Source organism: Micropterus dolomieu, linkage group LG13 (genome assembly GCF_021292245.1).
Source record: "Micropterus dolomieu isolate WLL.071019.BEF.003 ecotype Adirondacks linkage group LG13, ASM2129224v1, whole genome shotgun sequence".
NCBI lineage: Eukaryota > Metazoa > Chordata > Actinopteri > Centrarchiformes > Centrarchidae > Micropterus > Micropterus dolomieu.
Window position 1 is genome coordinate 11,748,815 of NC_060162.1, and position 20,153 is coordinate 11,768,967.

A 20,153-nucleotide genomic window follows, 5' to 3' on the forward strand; every position below is an offset into this window, starting at 1 on the left:
CACTTTAGAGTGGGGAAGATCAATACACACATGCGCACACAAAGCAGTTTTGCAGCAAACACTTTAAGGAACAAGCCCATTACAGACATGCTTGCGTCTGGCATCTGTGGACTTGAGGCATATTAAAGACAGGTACATCATCTAAACCAGTATCGCTTTTGATCGTCTTTTGGGCGCCTTTTCTCTTCAACAAACCTCCTTCTGTTCTTAATTTGTATTCACCGGGGGGTTCTTCACCTTCTGAGGTTACATAGATGGGAATTGGGGGGGATTTGGGGGATCTCTCTCCAGCAGCTTTTTAAAGAGGGTGAGGTATCAATCAGGTGCTGATGTCAGACTGATGCAATGTTTCAGCCTATAGAGGAGGTTACTTCTGGACACTGTGCTGCTTTATATCAACTTACCAACAGCTAATGTAGATCTCATTTAACCATTGAAAAATTATACTGTGAACAAATGTGCTAAGAGCTACATGATGTTTAATTTTGTGTTAATTAGGAGCTTTCTTTCAGGGACATATGCATTTTAAAATGTAACTAATTATCTGTTTGGTGCTTTTCAAGTGAGCTATTACAGAGTTGGGTCTATGTTCACTAAACTGTACTACAAAATCACAAATATGTGCACATTTTATAGTGCATTTGCACCTATTTATTCTCATCCTTTAAGTGTAATTCAAAGCATTCAGCCAAGAAACAGAATACAATAAAAAAAGTCGTCTTCCATTTCAAATAGTTATACATTCAAGAGTGAAATTATTTAGTATAAATAGAATAAAATATCTGTGCGTCATAGAATAGAATATCTCTTTTTAAAAACATTTTCTAACCATTTCAGAGTAGGAAATTCAGCATTCACATGAAGCAGAATAGAGCAGAGAGAAAAGGATACATAGACATTCAAAGATCAGCAGGTGCACAGCATTGTTCCCAAAACCCAGAGATTCTCATCAGTTTATAAGCCAATACAAACTGTACTAATATAATTAATATATAATTAATATATTAAAAATGAAGCTACACGTTGTACTGCAAGTGTGCAATCAGCCCAAGGATATCTCCCACGGCAAAAATATCAGGTACTTTAAGGACGAGGTGATTATCCCACAATAAGGTGCAGGGTTGGTTAGCTTGAGTCAGCTTCTTTTGAAATTCTATTTCAGCAGTCAGAAAGTTTAAGTCCTGACATGAAAAATCTGAATCAGAATGACTCCATAACCCTGCTTAGAGGTGAAACAGCGCTATGGGGCAGAGGCTGACTAGTCGGCCTTCTTGCAGCTTGTTGTCTCTGCACTCTCTGACTCCTCTTTGGCTTTGAGCGATCGACTTTGTAGCTTGACAGGAGAAACTGGGGTACGCTGCGCTGCTGCTCCATTCTCATGGGACTCTTTGGTTGTTGCAGAGGAGGTCGTCGTATTGGTTTTGCCACTGTCAATACACTCTTTCTTTAAATCGTCATTGAGGACAGCATAAGGAAAGTAGCCGGTGAAGAGGGTCTTGTAGACAGCCGACTCGATGGCAGCAAATGGCGAGGCAGAGGAGCCTGTCAGCATCATCCTTGACTAATAAAAGAGAAGAGAAAAGTGTCAAGACAGGATGTGAGGAGAGAGGGTGTAATGTGATTATTGGTTTAGAATAGAGTATATGTAACTATCTAATCCTTTGGAAAAGTCTCATATTCCTTCACCATTTCAGCTATCTTTAAAGCTGCTATAATAAATATTTTTAAATTAACAATTAATCACTTGACTACTAATACATGAAAGGGGCCGCTACAGAGAATGATCAATTGTGCAGCTCCCTTCAGATCTATGTGGCTTTAAAGCTTCTTTTAGCTCTTTGTTTTGGTTTTCAAGCCAACAGCTTTACTGTTTTGGTTTACTCTCACCGCTCGTATCAGCAACATTTTCAGACAAAGAAGGAAGCTGTTTAAAAAGCTTTAAAAATATTTTGTGCAGGCACACCCGGTTAGCAACTTGCTAGTGGTCATAGTGGAGTATTTAGCAGCTAAATAGCCAAGTATTTCCTTCAAGAGTTGGTGGAGACCAAAAACAGAGCTAAAAAGAGAGTGAATATTGGACAGTCATCAGGTAGCCAGAATCACAACTTTAAATGAATGTTAATGTTGCTCTGAATCTGCTGGATGTGTATTTAGACAACTGTTTGCCAACTTTATAATATGTCAGTGATCTATTGACAGCATTTTCCTCGGTCCTCAAGTTTTATTGCAGTATTAAAATCTCCAAACTCCAAAGTGATTTAATTCAAAAACACATTGTGAGGTTAAGTCTCCTACAAATACAAGATGGTATTGGAAAATTTGCTCATGCAATATGCCCATGGTATGTAGGTTTTTTTTCCATGGAAAGCGTGTCATACATACAGAGTTTACAAACACACGAAATAAATGGCTAATATATTAATATTTTATTGTCTTTAGGGGATGAGAGCATAACTTCAGCATCATCAGAAACAAAAAATAATAAATAGCAGGTTTGGACACAACTCTTAAATCTGACGAAATGGCTTGGCGTTAATTTGACAGATCAGAGTCAGAGGGAGCTAACAGAATGAGAGTTGAAAGAAGACATAGTAGATTTATCTGTGTCTCAGTCAAGAGCACAAGTTTCCCAGAGAAGAGAAGGGTGGATGATGCAAGCTGATGAAAATGATGCAAAAGCCCCAGCCCTACGGGTAATACTGAGCTAATGTGAGTCACATTAGCCAAAACTTCAAAAAAGCAGAGGGAGTAAGGTCATTTAGAAGACAAGATACCACAGATGTTGTACACATTTGTTATACCTGAGTCAAATTAGAGATCAAATATGAATGGTTTAAAATAGTTTTCTTTGCAATAGGTAACCAATTAAATGTACCAAACACGCTTTCTTGTTTTGTATCTGAATCACGACCACCTTGGGTAAATACTCTCAAGGTCACAGCGTCAGGTATGAGTTACGCTCAATGCATCAGACTGACCTTGTTGACGACGGTAAAGATGGTGTAGACGAGCATCAGGTGATGCTTCTGGAGAGGCAGGTAGTGGGTTTGCTGCAGAGCAAACAGCACCGCCCCTATCAGGGTGATCTTGGTGGGGCTTAACAAGCACGCAAAAAGGAAGCAGTTATTATATAATATTGGTTTCAAAAATATTAAAACATCTAAAATAATGAGGGTGAACTTTATGCACACACTTAAAAAGACACCACATCTTATGTGCTTGAATTATTTTGCACAAATTAACTAAACTAGAGACACACATCATCACTGTAGATGTAAAATGGCATCCCCTTGAGTAAATAACTCATCAGTTTGCTGCCTTAAGGTAACAAAAAGAACATTTTTCTCAAGCTTTTTATACGCACATCTCTATCTTGGGTTCGGAATAGTTTGGCATTTTGGGAAATATGCTTATTCACAGTCTTGCCGAGAGGTACTTGAGATTATCGTTACCACTCTCATGTCTGTAAGGTAAATGTGTGGTTCTTAAAGTGGGGTGCGGGGACCCCCAGGGGTCCTTGAGGGGGTTCCAGGGGGCCCCCAGAAAAAAGGGGAATCATTTCTTTTCACTATAATTCCATCCATAAGTAACATAGTGACCGAACATAACCAGTAGAGACTCAAAGGAGTGACTGCGCCCAGCACACAACCTTGTAGTCTTTACGTAAATAAGCATATGTTCCAAAATGTCTGTATTCCTTTACATTTTCATTACACTCAAGACACCACAATACACATTCAGTGTACTGAAATTATAGTTTTATGAGTACTAAGTTAAGACAAAAACCACCTATGTAATATAAAAAGAGATCTATAGAAGACTTACTAAGACATTTTGAGGAGCTCATTAGTCTCTGGTTTCCATACACCTCGAACAAGCTGCTCAAAATTACTTATAAGACCACCTCCAGCTCCTAATAGTAGAAAAGAGACACATACATATTCATATGGGAATACATGTCTGATATAATATTATTATTAAAACACTATGGTAACTTCATAGCTCTTTCAGCTATGTTGTAAAAATTCTTCAGCATGCCCCATCAGCTACTGACCTCTAACCCACCCAATGGCAATCATAACCAGCAGACTGTCCTTGTATTTGCTGTGTGCCTGGGTGACCCCACCGAGCACCTTCCACGTCCTGGTCACTTCCTTCATTCCTGACAGCACCAGCCTGAGAGGCAGCAGGGCAGCGCAACAGTACACCAGGTCCATGGGGCAGTAGAACACCAGGTACCTGTATAGACACATATGGCTCAAATAAATACTGCGCGCGCGCACACACACACACACACACACACACACACACACACACACACACAAACAAACTCAGCTACGTGATGTGTGTAATGTGTTCATTAAAGATTTTGGCAGTATCACCTGCCAGTCTCCGCACTTCACCAGCAGGGGGCAGTGTGTATTTTTGTGAGAAGAGTGTAATTATATGTGCCACCAGTAGAGGGTACCACAGGCTCCATATTAAGAGGCGGGAACTGTACAATAACTTCACTGTTTCATTCAGTGTCTTCCACATTTCATGCTCCCTTTAAAGGAAATCGAGCAGCTGCATATTTCTGCATAGAGGAAAAGACACTGACATGTTTGTGTATCCCTTTTCCTCAAAGTTGCAGAGAGCCTCTCACTAATCCTGTTGTTGCTTCACAACCTTTGTCCATCTACATACTATATATTTCAGTCCCAGATATTTACCAAATGATTGAAGCAAGCAGAACACTGGTGCTGTTGGACAAAGGGGCAACAGCTGGTTCGGCCAGCATGATCCCAGACAGCACAGCTCCACCAAAACAGAAGAGCATGGAGCTGAACCAGCAGGCTAAGGGGCTGGCCCTGGAGACCTCAAGAGCACCTGCACAAAAACAGAAGTAAATTTAGCAGCAGGATCATTGTAGAGTCCCCCATATGTGATATATTGTCCATACATAAAGGTATAAGCATTCCTACAGGATCTGTAAAAGCCTGGGAACACCTTGCAATGACTGTTGAAGCATTAAACATAGACATGTTTACTGTCATATATAAATCCATCCACTACAACAAAGATTAAGAGACATGCTTTGTGGATATGAGTAACATTTAGTCTAGACTAAAAGGTGAAGTCTACAATATTGTTGCATAAACCAATTCATCTTAAACATATGAGGGTATTAAAAAACAGTGGAGTTTGATACTTTGGCCTTTTCCCAATCTGATGTATGCTTCTCCCACCCCCTGGAACTAAATAAATAGTATCTAGTTAGAGCTAACCAAAACAGGGAACAAAGAGATAGAGGTTTGTCAGGCACATTACTCGCATCTGGGCCCACAGTTCAAAGTACAGAGCAGAGGCACAACATTTATAGATAACAACGAGCTTCTCAATAATCCCTGTGTTTCCACCCTGATTAAAAAGTACTCTGTATTCCTTTTTGCCACTTGAACCATTTACATGCTTACTTTAACAACAACATGAGTTATAGGCAACTCAAAAAGAATGTGACCTGCTGTGTATTATGACATTTAGATGTTCTTACTGTAAGTTTCCACTGTAAAATAATTGTTACTTAGCTACTGTTTTGGACATCCTTTATATAACTATAAAACTCTTACCTACCCTTGCAGATATAGTCCAATACTATCTTAAACGCTTGTTTTTTTTGTTTTTTTTAAACCTGTCCTGCCCAGCAAGCAGGTACAGAGTATGAGGAGCTGGATACAATGTTGTGCCAGACAGATTTTACCTTAACAAGAGATAAATATACTCCTTTGTCTGTTTTAGTATTTATTTAAATTTATTTGTCACCGGGCCGGACAGGGGGGCAGACATGGGGATGGGGGGCACAAACACCGCACAAAGAAAGACAGCACAGAGAAAGGACAACACCTGCAAGAGAACGGGGATGGGGGGTGGGGACAACAGGAAATAGCAGAGAGAGAAACACCATTGCAGAAAGTAACAAAACCTACAAGAGAACGAGGAGGGGTGCTTGGGGCAGAGAATAACAAACAACAAACAAACAAAAAACAAAGAGACAACCAGCCGAACAGCAGCAATAAACAGCTGACATAGGAAGACAACTGAGAGAGAAATGAAAATGAGAAACAGTCAAGCAAAATAAATAAACAACACAGCACAGCCATGAGAGCTGGAATAATAACCATCCATCCATCCATCCACACTGCGTACAGGGTCGCAGGGTAGAATAACAATTAATTTAAATAACTGAAAGAAAAGCATCAAGAATAATTTTACCAGGGACAACCTAAATGTGTGTGTGTGTGTGTGTGTGTGTGTGTGTGTGTGTGTGTGTGTGTGTGTGTGTGTGTGTGTGTGTGTGTGTGTGTGTGTGTGCAGAAGTCCCATCCCAGCAGAGCAGAAGTCCCATCCCAGCAGAGCAGAAGTCCCCATCCCAGGACAAACAGGTCAGTGGTGTGCAATAGGTATTAGCCTGTTACAGAATGTAGTTGTTAGTGAGAGTAGGACGCCACAACCGTGCCGCACCGACTCCAGCGACAGGCAGGCAAGAACCCTAATAGCCAATAGGGGTGGGAGAAAAAAAAAAAGAGTCACTTGTGACTTGTGACTCTACCAAAAAGTTAATGCTGCCAATGTACACTATGTGTTTCACTTAACCTCAGACAGGTAGTGCTCAGTCAAACCTGAGCCACCTGCCCCAAGTCACTATGGCCGCACACAGGACCATACTGGTAATCTGAGGATTACAGACGATTATAGACTCCTGTGGGGGGGGAGACCAGGAGGGTTTATAGCTCTATCTGCTTCCTCTGCAGGCTCCCAATGTACTCAGTCTGCGAGGCTCACTTTTTAACTTTCCTCTCACTTATGAATAAGAATTAGGAATATTCAAATGATTTCAAGTTTCTGAATGAGAGAATTATTTAAGAACATTTTCATTTCTGATGCTGAAAAGAAGGGGAAAAAAACTGAATGACACATAATATGCTGTTTGAGTATGACACAACGTGGGGGGGGATAAATACTTAGATCCCTTACCAATACAACAAAGTAAAAATACTCCATTACAAGTAGAAGACCAGCGTTTAAAGTATTCAAGTTATAAAAGCTAAATTTACTTAAGGTATCAAAAATAAAATTACCATGATACACAAGCATTTGGCAACCATTAATATGAACTTTTACACACAGCAAAAGTTCCTATTAATGGATTTTGAAACTCCTATTATTATTTTGTGTCTTCCTTTGATTTGAGGGATAACTATGCTGCAAGTTTTGGAACTACAGTTCCCATAGTTTGAGGGCTATGGGGGATATAGAAAGTTTGTTGTTGCCATGGAGTCAGTTAGTTAGCTGTGGCCTACAATCTGAGGTCCATTCTCTTTGCCTATATTTGTTTACATTTTGGCAAATAGCAAAATATCAATTAGCTATTAAAGGTTCTTGTTTGCAATGTATCATTGGACCTACAGACAACTATCACTGGATTACTTTGATACAGAAGATGTGATGATTCTCAGGGAAGGTGTAAGGTGTGTCTCAGTGTCCAAATTTAGGTGCGGCTAACTTAATCACCTTCTCAGAAACGAGTGACAGAAACACTCAAAACGGGTCGGACCGTTTGTTGCCTTTTCTAAAAAGTCAGCCACAGATGGAGTGGATGTGCTAGGAGACAATTCAGCAGAACAGTGTCTGCAAACAGCCATTTTTGCATCTTTCTCAGACACTTTAAAATGCTTCCACACTGCCGACATGTCAACGTAATAATTCTGTAAAATTTATTCGGTCTTTTGACGTCGATTAATTTCTGTGGCCGAACATTCGGTGCATCCCTAATCTAGTGTATATAAATTTTTCAGATAATATTGAGTAGCTCAAAGGGAACTACAACTTAATCTTGTTATACAACCCTGTGTTGTAAAATGATAAATAAATCTTCCTTGATATTATAACTACTTTCAGATAGGGCAGACTTTGTGAATTTAAAGAAAACTAACTTTTGGTCTACCAAAGCAGGAAAAGCTGCATATCTTTAAGACGCTGACAATGTACAGCACGTGTTCTTTTCCATTTGCTTCCTCGTTATCTTTAAAAATACATGTGTTTTTAAGGACACAAAAAAATAAGAACTGATTGGCCCAGTGTCTTATTCTATTATCTTTCTATGATCTTGTGGGTGTTTATTGTATACATAAACAATGAATAATCTTTTTTTTTTTTTTTTAAATGTGTGTTTTATTATTAAAGTATGTATTTTGGTGTAAATTGCGAGCCTTAATAACCTCCATGAGCCACTGCTGCTGCTCAACCACTGATAGTGAGCAGGCCAAACAAAATAACTTCCTGTTGTTTTCAGAAGGTCGGTATGAATCTGTTCCTTTCATCTCTCTTTTTTCACCTCACGTCTCTCCCTCCACACCTGCCTCCAACTCTCGCTGGGTAAGCATGTCTCACAACACCTCTGCTATACCAGAACTAACTAGTAGGAATACAAAAACAGAGAAGTATCAAAGTTAACAGTTTTTTTGTGAGTTGAATTTTGCAAGTGAAAACAGTGTCACAAGTCCGTTTTACTGGTGCACATTAAGTCTGATGTAATGAACTTTTGTGTTCCTCCTCATCTAAACTAGTTGCCACAGTTAGATGAGAAGGAAGTTGCCAAAAAAACAAAGACAAGAATGCAACAAATGCCTTCCAACGTCAGATAGGAAAAAGTGGTAATACACATGCTCAGCACATGTCCTCTTTGTGTCTCACAGCAGATGTAGCACACAGTTCACAAGTGCAGCACATTGCTAGCATACTAAACATTGTTGTTAGGTCATCACTTTTAGTTCCAGAGCGAAACAAACTGCTGTAGTCTGTGTCTGAACCTAACTGGCAGAGCACCAACTTTCAAGAGGAAAAGTAATTTTGTTTCATTTAAGAGATAGCAACCTTTTTTAACAAAGCACAATTTCAATCCCCATATGCATGGATGCAACAAATGCATTCCAATTATGACGGACCACCCGCCCGGCTTCCTGTGCTGCTCTGTTTTCTTCTTGCAGGAGCCTGGGTGGGTCATTAGAGCAACTGGCTTCACCTGAGAGGTGGGAGGGACTAAAGAGACAAAAAGGCTACTCCCCAAAGTACCCAAGGCGGTCTCTCTAACCTCAGTATATTTACATGGCCTTCAAACTTTTGGTTTGGGTTTGCATCTATTAAAACACTCACACAAATACCTTCATCTATCCATACGCGCCTCACACTAGGGGTGACCCTGAACAGTCGATAGGCGCCGCCTGTTTCGACTCTGAATCTCACAGTCGAAGAGACGTTATGAAACAAGGATCATGTTCGAATCATTTGTCACCACTGATGAACCACACAAAGAATATAAAATAATTTTTAACAGTACTTGGAATAGACCAGCGAGGAACCGCAACGTACATGTATTACTATGTAAATCCTTAGTCGGGGACACCCCTACCTTTCACAACTGACTTCATCCATATCTCTACCTTTTCTTTTTACTAATTATGTGAACGTGTGTGTGTGTGTGTGTGTGTGTGTGTGTGGACTCCTCTTGTTACAAGCCTGAGTCAAGTTTGTAAAGCAGTGCATACGGAAATATGATACACTGCTAGGACTGCTCTGACATGCTGAGCTACACACACACACCTTTACCAGAAGTTCCGGTTTCCTGGTTTGCATTTGAAGGAGACACATTTACAAGTCAAATATGGGGTATATAGGTATAAGTACACCACAGCTGTAACATGTCATACTGTGTCGGTTGTATTTTCAATTCCTTTTTTTCCCCCCCTCTCTTTCTTCTCTATTATTTCGATCTATTTCTCTCTGTACATCTCCAATGGGAAGGTAGAGAGTGGACTCTGTTGTTGTTGTGGCTAGGGCTGCAACTAATGACTAATGTCGACTAATCTGTAAATTATTTATTCGACTAGTCGACTAGTCACGATTATTTTTGTCACCCCCTAACCCTAATTAAACCATTTAACTAATTAAACAACTTTCAAGTGAATTACTGATTTCCAACTAATGAAAACCCCAAATTCAGTATCTCAGAAAATTAGAATATTGTGAAAAGGTTCAATATTGAAGACACCTGGTGCCACACTCTAATCAGCTAATTAACTCAAAACACCTGCAAAGGCCTTTAAATGGTCTCTCAGTCTAGTTCTGTAGGCTACACAATCATGGGGAAGACTGCTGACTTGACAGCTGTCCAAAAGACGACCATTGACACCTTGCACATGGAGAGCAGGACACAAAAGGTCATTGCTAAAGAGGCTGGCTGTTCACAGAGCTCTGTGTCCAAGCACATTAATAGAGAGGCGAAGGGAAGGAAAAGATGTGGTAGAAAAAAGCATACTGCTGCTGAGTGGTCCAAAGTTATGTTCTCCGATGAAAGTAAATTTTGAGTCCACGTTGCTTGAAGTCCAGTGTAAAGTTTCCACAGTCAGTGATGGTTTGGGGTGCCATGTCATCTACTGGTGTTGGTCCACTGTGTTTTCTGAGGTCCAAGGTCAACGCAGCCGTCTACCAGGAAGTATTAGAGCACTCCTGCTGCTGACCAACTTTATGGAGATGCAGATTTCATTTTCCAACAGGACTTGGGACCTGCACACAGTGCCAAAGCTACCAGTACCTGGTTGAAGGACCATGGTATCCCTGTTCTTAATCGGCCAGCAAACTCGCCTGACCTTAACCCTATAGAAAATCTATGGGGTATTATGAGGAATATTCTAATTATATGACCAGCAACTGTGTATAAAATAAAAGCAAGTACTATAACCACAACTGTACACTAACGATGTTTGTCTATTTAGAATAATAAAACAACAGTCCCCTTTCGTACTACCGTAAAACTTTGAATAATAGCCCGGGCTTTTATTTGCTAAAATCTCTGAAGTGACCCTGCCTATATTTGGGAGAGGTGTCCATATGGGACAGGTCTTTAATTCCTTAAAACAGTTTATTTATTTCAAACAGAATATTACTTGTATAAAACTTATCCAATAATATCAAATACACGTCATTCATTTGATCTAGCTCCGACATGCTCTTTCATTTTGAAGTAACAGACAGAGAGTGATGAACTTCACACGACAGGATTTACGACTTGGATTCATTTTTATGAAAAGCTGTTTTGATTCTTTTGGTCGGTGGACGCTTACAGACAAAAGGAATATAAATAATCAAGGAACTCTAACCGATCTAACGATGTGTAGCATGTCCATACAGACATATTGATCATACATTTAAACATTAATATTTGTATTAAAGGAGACTTATCATGCTTTTCCACATTTTATGACTTATCTACAATGTTATAATGTTGGATGTTAAACATGGCCAAAGTTTCAAAAAATGTGGTTAAAGCATTTATAAGAAATCACTGTGAGCGAAAACCTCAGGTTTCCTCCTGTTCTGAAAGCTCTGTTTTGAACTGCTTTTTCTACCAATAGAGAGCCTAAGTCACTCACTTCCGCTTCTGGTTCATGGGACCTTATTTTGGAAATATTATATATGGTAGTCAATGGCGAGAGACAACTTATCTTTTTATAAGAATTACACGTATGATGTTGGTCAATTTAAAATAGAATTTTGCAAGTCAAGAAAGTCTCATTTTGTTGTAAAACAGTAGTTACATGTTTTGTGTGAAACCGCTCAATGAACTACATCTCTCGTCTTGCACAATATATGTCACCAACATGTTAGCGCGGTAAAGCTAGCTAACGTTCATTGCTTTCTTGCTACTAGCTAGATAATGTAGCTATGTTCCACGCAGAAATATATCTCACCTGATGTGTTTAATCCAACGACTCCTGGCTCTTGTCACATCATCCTCTCATGTAAGTGTTTTGATGTTAGCTTCAGTAACATTAGCTTCAGTCATTGACAGAGAAAGTTATGACGTAACATAAGCGACTTTTGGGTTTGTGGTCTTTGTAATAACGTATTTTCACAGTCTTATATCTCAACAGTTTTACATCAAACTACGACCTTCTTTAATTTAAAATCTTTCTTTTAAATCGACAAAGATCATATGTGTAATTCAGGGCACAATTCAATTGGGATCAAAATATTTGTTGTCTCCTGCCATTGACTACCGTACAATATTTTTCCGAAATAAGGTCCCATGGTGGTCCACAGGAAGGGAAGGGACTTAGGCTCTCTATGGCTCTGTTCTACGTAATACCAAGCCAGACGGAGCCGGTGTTCCATATATGGTCATGTGCTCCCACACTAACGCTGATGATACACAGAGCAATCGTGCAGGGCAACGTTGCCTTCAATGGTAGTGAGTAAAGATTACTACCACCACCACCTGGCCTGCACCGCCGCTCTCCGTTCAAAACATAGTCGGACTTGCCACTGGCAAGATTGCCCAGCAACATTGCTCAAAAAGTTGCCCCGTGTATCATCAGCTTTACGGCACTGGAAACGCTCAGTCTGCCTGTTCCGCCCAGCAACAACAACAGCCTGATAACAAGCTTCAGGTCTTGGCCAATCAGAAGACAGTGGGCTTTGATAGGGGGGGCCTTAAAGAGACAGGAGCATCTACAACTTGTTCAGACAGAGGCTGAAATGAAGGCCTACATGAAGAAATTATTATTTAACTTTGAAACATGCAAATCTGCCATACAGGAGTCACAGAACTACAATATAGGACTGGAAAAGATGTATAATAGGTCTCCTTTAACGATCTTAGCAGCTTAGAAGCAGCTAAAGTGGGCGACCCCACGGGGTTTAAGAGGTTTTATTCATCCAAAGAACTTCTATAAAAACCAGACCAGGCATTTAATGGGGACCTGCGTTTATTTGTCTAAATGTGTTCCCACACCAGGCCAGTAAAGGAGATAGGTGGCTATTTGGGACTCTGCTATTAATTGAAGTTTTACGGTACTTTTTCCAAACTACTTATAAGTTTTATATGTGGAGAATGTTCTGTAGGCTACATCACGAGCCAGATGTTCCTTGATGTACTTTAAAGAGGTGGGATTATGCTCATTTTCAGGTTCAAATTCTTATTTAGGGGTTGTACCAGAACAGATTTACATGGTTTAATTTTCAAAAAAACACCATATTTTTCTCATACTGCACATTGCTGCAGCTCTTCTTTTCACCCTATGTGTTGTACGCTCCGCTCTGGAGCTACAGAGTGATGCATCTTACTTATACAAAATCTTTGTTGGGAGTTGCACATGCGCAGTTCCCAGGTAGGGACTACTAGCCAATCAGAAGCAGAGAAGCGCAGGGTCGTAAGAAACAAGGTAGTGTGATGGGAACTCCTTTTGGGCTGGACTTTGGGCCTTTTCACTTTGCAAACCTGTTACATGCACAAAAAAGATATATAAATCAATAAAGGAGAGGGAAAAAACCAAAAAGCATAATACCACCTCTTTAAACCATTACTCATTACTAATAACTTTCTTAAAGCTGGGTCTCCGACATGGCCAGCGTTGTGGTGGACAGATTTGCACTGCGGTGTTCATGAGAGAGACAGAGAGAGAGAGAGACGAGGGAGAGGATGTGCTGCGCGAATGCGCTACGGCCCTGATCTGCAATCATAAGGTTTTAAATAGGCCTAGTAAACAAAAAACGTTCTGCCGTTCGCCTCTTTCTCTGTTACTTTCCGCTTCTCGCTTGAATGCTTCTTCTTTGTGATTAGTCTTACAGTCAAGCAGTCGACAAGTCTTGTAGCTGAGAAACAGCTCAGCTGTTGCAGCACTGCAGTAGTGAGTAGTTTCAAAAAGTCTGAAACCAGTTTTAACCAGGAGGACATCATCTTTCATCTCTCCTGCCATACACACATTTTCTGAGCCTGTAAATAACACACCTCTCCTGAAACTAACTCCCAAGCTCCATCTTTTTCTTTACTACCCAACATCTTTCTCAATCTGCAATTTAATAATTCTCCATTTTTGTCAAGTCCATTGCTCTGACACTTTTCTTCTCTATTTCACCCCAACCTCTCCTAAGCCGATGCCTTATTTTCCTTTGCCCATTATTTTACTTTTACAGCTCTTCAAAGTACTTTTTCTACCCCTCTCGTCTTCTCTCTGTGGGCAGAGTAACTTCAGGCAGCACTAGATAAGAAAAACGTGGTTTATCTCTAATTGACATATAACCAGTGCTCCTTCTCCACGTCCCCGTCTTCCTACTTCCTCTACAATCCACTCACATGCCACAAAATACGTCCACAGTAAACTGTAGTGCAACAAATATGAAGAAAACTGGCAAATTTTTCTAAAATACTTTGCAGAAAACATATTTGCCTTTGTGTTTAATGCCTAATTAAGCAAGCTGTGTGTTGTCTTCTTGAAAATGTTCAGAAAAATACCAATCTTTGCGAACGTGTTGAGCAGCTCCAGCACTTAACTCTCAGACTGGATGCACTGCAGAGCAGGAAGAGAAGATTTCACACAGAAAAGAGAAACAAAAGGGAGGGTTGGAAGGTTTATGGCATTCCTTTCCTTTTTGGGGAAGAAGAAGAACTGGAGCTGGCTCCCTGAGTGTTTATTTTATTCCGATTTTACAGAGACACAAAGGGAAAATACGATTTCATGTTGTGTTTGCTGACCTCAGGCACATTGTTTGTCTTATTTTACTCTCTCCGTTTCTGTTTTTCAGCTACAGCTAGATGGGAGCAGAGGACAAAGGGTTAAAAGGTCACAGCAGCTCAGATGCTTTACAAGGCAAGTTCAAAAATAGAACGTATTTACAGCAGTGGGACTACAATGGACTGTGTGTGTGTGTGTGTGTTCTTGCATGTTCGTGTGTGTGTGGAAAGTCAACTTGCTGTGGAGTTAAAGTCCACCTGTCCCTGCAGACATTATCTCAGTGACATAACACAGTTGGCTCGGTGCCTGCTTTTGGTCTGATCCGATACAGTTGACTGTGGCTCAGTGAAACAGTTTGTTTTAAAGAGAACTGAAGAAGTCTCCTGGATGAGGGCCGAAACGTCTTCAATTATCTTCAGCCAAGTCCAGTTGCCCTTGATTTTAACTTTCCTTGCAATTTGTGTTTTAAAGTTTTTCACTCACTCCGTCAGTGCTATCAACACAGCAAATGTATGCAAAATAACAAACAGTATTAAAACGGATGTTGTACTCTGATGTTGTTGATTGCATATATATATATATTATAACCAAACTGATGCATTGGTAATAATACAGTATATTTTGCTGATAATACTTCTATACTTTTACTTAAAGTTGAATGCAGAACTTGTAATTAAGTATGTCTACACTATAGTATTACTACTTTTACATAAGCAAAGCATTAAAATACTTTCACCACTACTGGACAAAACTTGTCACATGTAGCGAAGGAACCAATAGTGACAAATGTTTTGGGTTTTAGTAAAAGTTTTCTTGGAACTATTTATTGGAACTGTAGTTATTGAAATTCAACAAATTATATAAGTGAGTTATTGCCCAGCACTAAACATATTATATCAAATTATATCAAAATAATTTCAGGTACACATTTAGTCCAGCAGTGTGTTTTACAAATTAATTTGATTATTTTATTAATTCATCATGGCAGAATACCATTATATACCATTATCTGCAGCCAGTTATTTTGGTTTTAACTAACCAGCCTCACATATACGGGGCAGCTGTGGTTTAGAGGTAGAGCTGGTCGCACATTAATCGGAAGGTTGGTAGTTCGATACCTGGCTCCTCCAGTCCTCTGTCAAAGTGTCCTTTGACAAAATACTGAACACCAAAATGCTCGATGTGTGAGTATGTGTTTGGGATTAGTTTATTTTTGATGAGCAGTTGGCAACTTTTAATAGCAGCCTCTGCCATCAGTGTATGAGCGTATGTGAATGTGACACATAGTGTACAGCGTGTTGAGTGGTCTAAAGACTAGAAAGGTGCTGTACAAGTACATTCCATATATCTATTATTTCTATTATTCTACTTCTATTATTCTATTAATAAGCCTGCAGTGGAAGTCTCTAGTGCTCTATTGCTCCACGGCACATTGAGGAAGATCTGGTTAATTTTATACCCGGGAGTTGAACTTCCGGGTTTCATGCATCTCATGTACTGGAAGGGGTGTCAGGGTTTTTTATGGACTTTAACACACATCTATGTGTTTTATGTGTTGTTTATCGCTCATGCTGTTCATGTTCATTCATTCATTCATACCATCTCCCTGCAGTTTTGTTTTTTCTCACGTTTGTCATGTACGGATGTAAGTTTTGCATGTTTGTCTGATCTAACCCAAGTTGCCAGATTGTCTATGAAACACAATCTACGCTACACACTATACACTTTCTTTCACTGCAACCAGGCAACCAGGCAACCAGGCAACCCACAACCCGATCCAAACAGTTAACCCAATGATCGTTGAAAGGGGAGATCTGGGGTGATTGTTATGTTGAGTCATGGCCTACTACTATTTCATGGCCTATTACTATTTCACACTGTGTTAATTCTGTTCAACGACATTAAATTACAGCAAGGGTTACACTGTGATTGGATTGTTAGCTGCCTTCGCATCAGTTTCATCCACCAAAGTGGCTGATGCATCTCAGTGGCCTACACTTAACTGGTTCTTCTTATGTTTAACAATCTCGAGCTAATAAACAACTTAACATTGTTTTTTCTCACCCTCCGCTACTAGGTTGTTACCTATACTGTAAACAAATGGACAGCATTTAGAAGAATTATTGTGGCTTAACAATTTTGTTTATAAAAACGTAAATATAAAATGAACATCATGATGTATTGAAAAAGACTTGAAACTAGCGACTGAGACTAAAATCTCGGAAAGTGTTAGGTTAGGAAAGTGTAATCAATTAAATGAGACGTAGGGTGTTTTTTCCATAGACTTCTATACAATTTGACCTTTCTTTGCAACCAGTGGAGTCGCCCAATCCACGATCCATGAAGATGGATAACCTCAATTAAAGACTGAAATCCCAATTGAACACCTGTCCCTTTTACTGGCCTGGTGTGGCTACAAATCTTGACAAATATATGCAGGTCTCAATTAGAAGCCTGGTCTGTTTTTTTATGTAAGTGCTTTGGATGTATAAAACCCCTAAACCTTTGTCAATATGGACATGTTAGATCGCTTAAATTTTCCACAATTCAATTGTTCAGCTAATTTTGCGGAAACAATGAGCACCATAGTATTATTCATTCAGATTTACCGGCATGGTGAAGGAATTAAAGGGCTGTCCCATACAGATGTCTGTCCCAAATAAAGGCAGGGTGGGTTCAGTGATTTGAGCGGGGGAAAAGCCTATTGAAGATTTATGGCAAATCTACTTTCCACAGCTAATTTGCCGAAGACAATAGAACAGCAAAAACTTTTGTTCCGTTTCTGTTTGCTTTGAGTGAGGGCTACTTGAGAAACTTATCGTCATGCTAAGCCAATCAGAGGTAGAGTAGGTAACAGACAGTTAGGCCAGCCAAAACATTTTGACAGCCACAGAGTGACACCTAATTTCCCCCCCCCCCCATTTTTGTGTCCGCCTTTGATTTATTGATGGTTGTTGACCTGTAAAGAGATTTTTATACCCTAACAAAATGCTCCTGAAATACAGCCTACCCTAGCTTTAACACATCAGTGGAACAGAATATAGGAGGTGCTGAGATTATATGTACAAATGAAAATGGAAAAGAACAGAATAGCTTAATTTTCATTGAAGTTGCCAACCTTTCAAGAGTAAGTGTGTAATTCAAGTAATGCAAGTTGCAACACAACATCCCTGGTGGCTGCGTGGCATTCTGGTGACTAACGTAAAACACCAAGATAGCTGCAGGTCTACTATCGAAGTTAAAAGTTTCAAAAGGTCAAACTTTTGCAAAACAAAGCAAAACAGTTGATTTGTTTCTAAATGTCATGCCTGGGACAGCAGTAAGTTAATCATGCGCTTGAACTTTGGGTCTGCCACTTACCTGGCTGCTCCCTCAGAGCCATGATTGACACGATATAGTGCGCCATGTCAAAGTATGGAAACATGGACAAGTTTGCCAGCCCGTGGGAAAGCTCGTCCAAATGCAGCACCGCCAACAAATCCATCTTCTTACTTATAAAACTCTTCAACGAGAGTAAGATAGACTAGTTAATCTCAGCAAGGAGTTCAAGTGTAAAAAAAGAAGAAAAAAAGGCACAAGTCCAACTCGGAGCATCAGGGCGAGCACTCTGCTTCATCCACCGTCTGTCAAGTCTGACACCAGCCGGCGGCCCAAACAGCTGCCAGCTGGTTAGTTGACTTTAGGGACCACCGGGGCAACAGAACTGTATTGCGAGAGGATGGTCATCATCGCTGTTACCTCATCAGAGAGGCTGTCATCGGCTCACGGGCGGAATTCCTGCTGTATTCCGCCATGCTAGTGATGTCAAGTAGGTAGCGGGCGGAGCCAAAGCGGCTTTGTGATTGGAGGAGAGAGCACTGCGAGCCAATCACGTGTCATAGTGTGGCTGCGTGAGGTGATGCTACAGGTCTGTGTAAAAGCAAACAGACTGTACACAGCACACACACTTACAAATGGTCAGTGTTGTAGTAGGCCTGACTGTGGTCTTCTTTTGTTTTACAAAAGAATCAAATTTAGATAGAGCTATTATGTAGCCTACACACAAGTACAGTAGCTGACAAAGTCACGTCAGATTAATTAAAGTGTAAAATCACCAACGACATGGTCCCAGTACACTGTACAAAAGACACAAGACACGTAAAAATGAGCAAACTTGGATATACATAGTTGAATATACAAAATACATGATACGATACACAAAATAAAATAAAACTAAGTACAATAAAATACGTAATGATAAACCAACAAGATAATAAATAAATATAAAAGTTAGAAATCTATATATATCTATATATAGAAATCTATATATAAAAAGGTGTATAACGAGCAACACTGACCAACAACATAGCTTACAAGTCAAGTGATTCTGTAAGTTGTAAACGACAAAAGGAATGTTTTTATTAGCAATATAAAACAAAGCAGCAGAAACACAACAACAAAAGAAAAGAAGGCAATTGTGCTGGTGAGATTTAAAAAAACAACAACCGAGCATTATAAGTGAATACAAAAGTCAGGTAATCCACAAGGAATCATAAATTAAGCAACATAAATCATGCAAAAACATTAACTTTAATATGTGGAGTCTACAGGTAGACCTGACGCATAGTAGGGTATTTTACATCAATTTTATAAGATATAATTGATATGAATATGTTAATAACATGTTATAAAATTGCTGATGTCCTTTTAGCTGGTATTTATTACGTTATTAATATTAATAATAGTACATCTGCTAATCATTTGTGATTTAACTTTGAGCGTTGGACCCAATAATTTTCATTTTCACCAGCTAATCCCACCCATCCTAACTGAAAACCATAATCAAGTTATATTTTAGTGTTTTTTTAGTATAGGCCTATACATTCATGTCAGTATGTCATGAAAATGTGTTGTTTTGTGGTATAGTACCATATATATATTGTTCACTAGAAGACATAAGAACAACATAATAGAGAAGACATAAGGCCATGAAGCACAAAAGGAGATGATTAAACTGAATGTAAATATTATTATTATATTGATACATTACAAAATACTCCAATTTCTTTCATTTTCTATTGGCCCTTTCACCTTCATCCTATTTGACACACATAAATGAGAATTTGATAAGTAACAAGTCATTCCCATGATGGACACCTGATCTCATTTTAATTAAGGTATATGCTTTGTACAATTAAAGAAGAAAGTAGAGCCATATTTTGTTAATTTATAATACATAACATACACTTATAAGATTTAGTCAGCATTTGGTTTGGCTACTTTATTTCCCAAAATTATAAATGCAATGATGTATGCAAACATGTGCCTCAAGGGATGACATCAAGGGAAGTTAAGTGACTATTGACCCGGTGTCCAATTATCTGAAGCCTATAGGTCTAATAACCCCAGAGAGGTCAATAAAAGTTAAGTGACAACGGGCCACTTTATGACTCTCACTAATCCCTCCTCTGTAACCCATACAGGTAACAAAGAACAAAAGATACCAACTTTGCAATTCAGGGTCAAATGTATAATAACTGACACGCCATGTTAACATTATCTGAAGAATGTAACATTTATTTTCTACATGCTGAATTTGATACAGAAGCTGAGTTAACCAGAACT

The 20,153-nt window shown here is 39.4% G+C and overlaps 1 protein-coding gene across 2 annotated transcripts; it reads right to left on the minus strand.

Annotated features, from left to right (window-relative positions):
• Positions 1-624: 624 nt before the first annotated feature.
• On the minus strand, positions 625-18,350 carry tmem38b (transmembrane protein 38B). Of its 2 annotated transcripts, none has more exons than XM_046067373.1 (6): positions 17,910-18,350; positions 4,713-4,869; positions 4,055-4,239; positions 3,826-3,913; positions 2,979-3,096; positions 625-1,561 (listed from the first exon to the last, which is right to left on the minus strand). In XM_046067373.1, exons 1-6 carry the CDS (start codon positions 18,031-18,033, stop codon positions 1,259-1,261), a joined length of 975 nt encoding a protein of 324 aa, XP_045923329.1. In that variant the 5' UTR covers positions 18,034-18,350; the 3' UTR covers positions 625-1,258. The 2 variants fall into 2 exon arrangements, with proteins under 2 accessions (XP_045923329.1, XP_045923328.1); XM_046067372.1 differs by lacking the exon at positions 17,910-18,350 and adding an exon at positions 8,914-9,079.
• Between the last annotated feature and the right edge of the window lie 1,803 nt (positions 18,351-20,153).

Excerpts from the sequence above, each read along its gene's own strand:
- tmem38b (XM_046067372.1), bottom strand. The coding sequence starts at position 9,043 with ATGACCCACCCAGGCTCCTGCAAGAAGAAAACAGAGCAGCACAGGAAG. Across the intron at positions 3,914-4,054 it reads TGCCATTGGGTGGGTTAGAG|GAGCTGGAGGTGGTCTTATA; the intron begins GTCAGTAGCTGA and ends TTCTACTATTAG. Across the intron at positions 1,562-2,978 it reads TCTTTACCGTCGTCAACAAG|TCAAGGATGATGCTGACAGG; the intron begins GTCAGTCTGATG and ends CTCTTTTATTAG.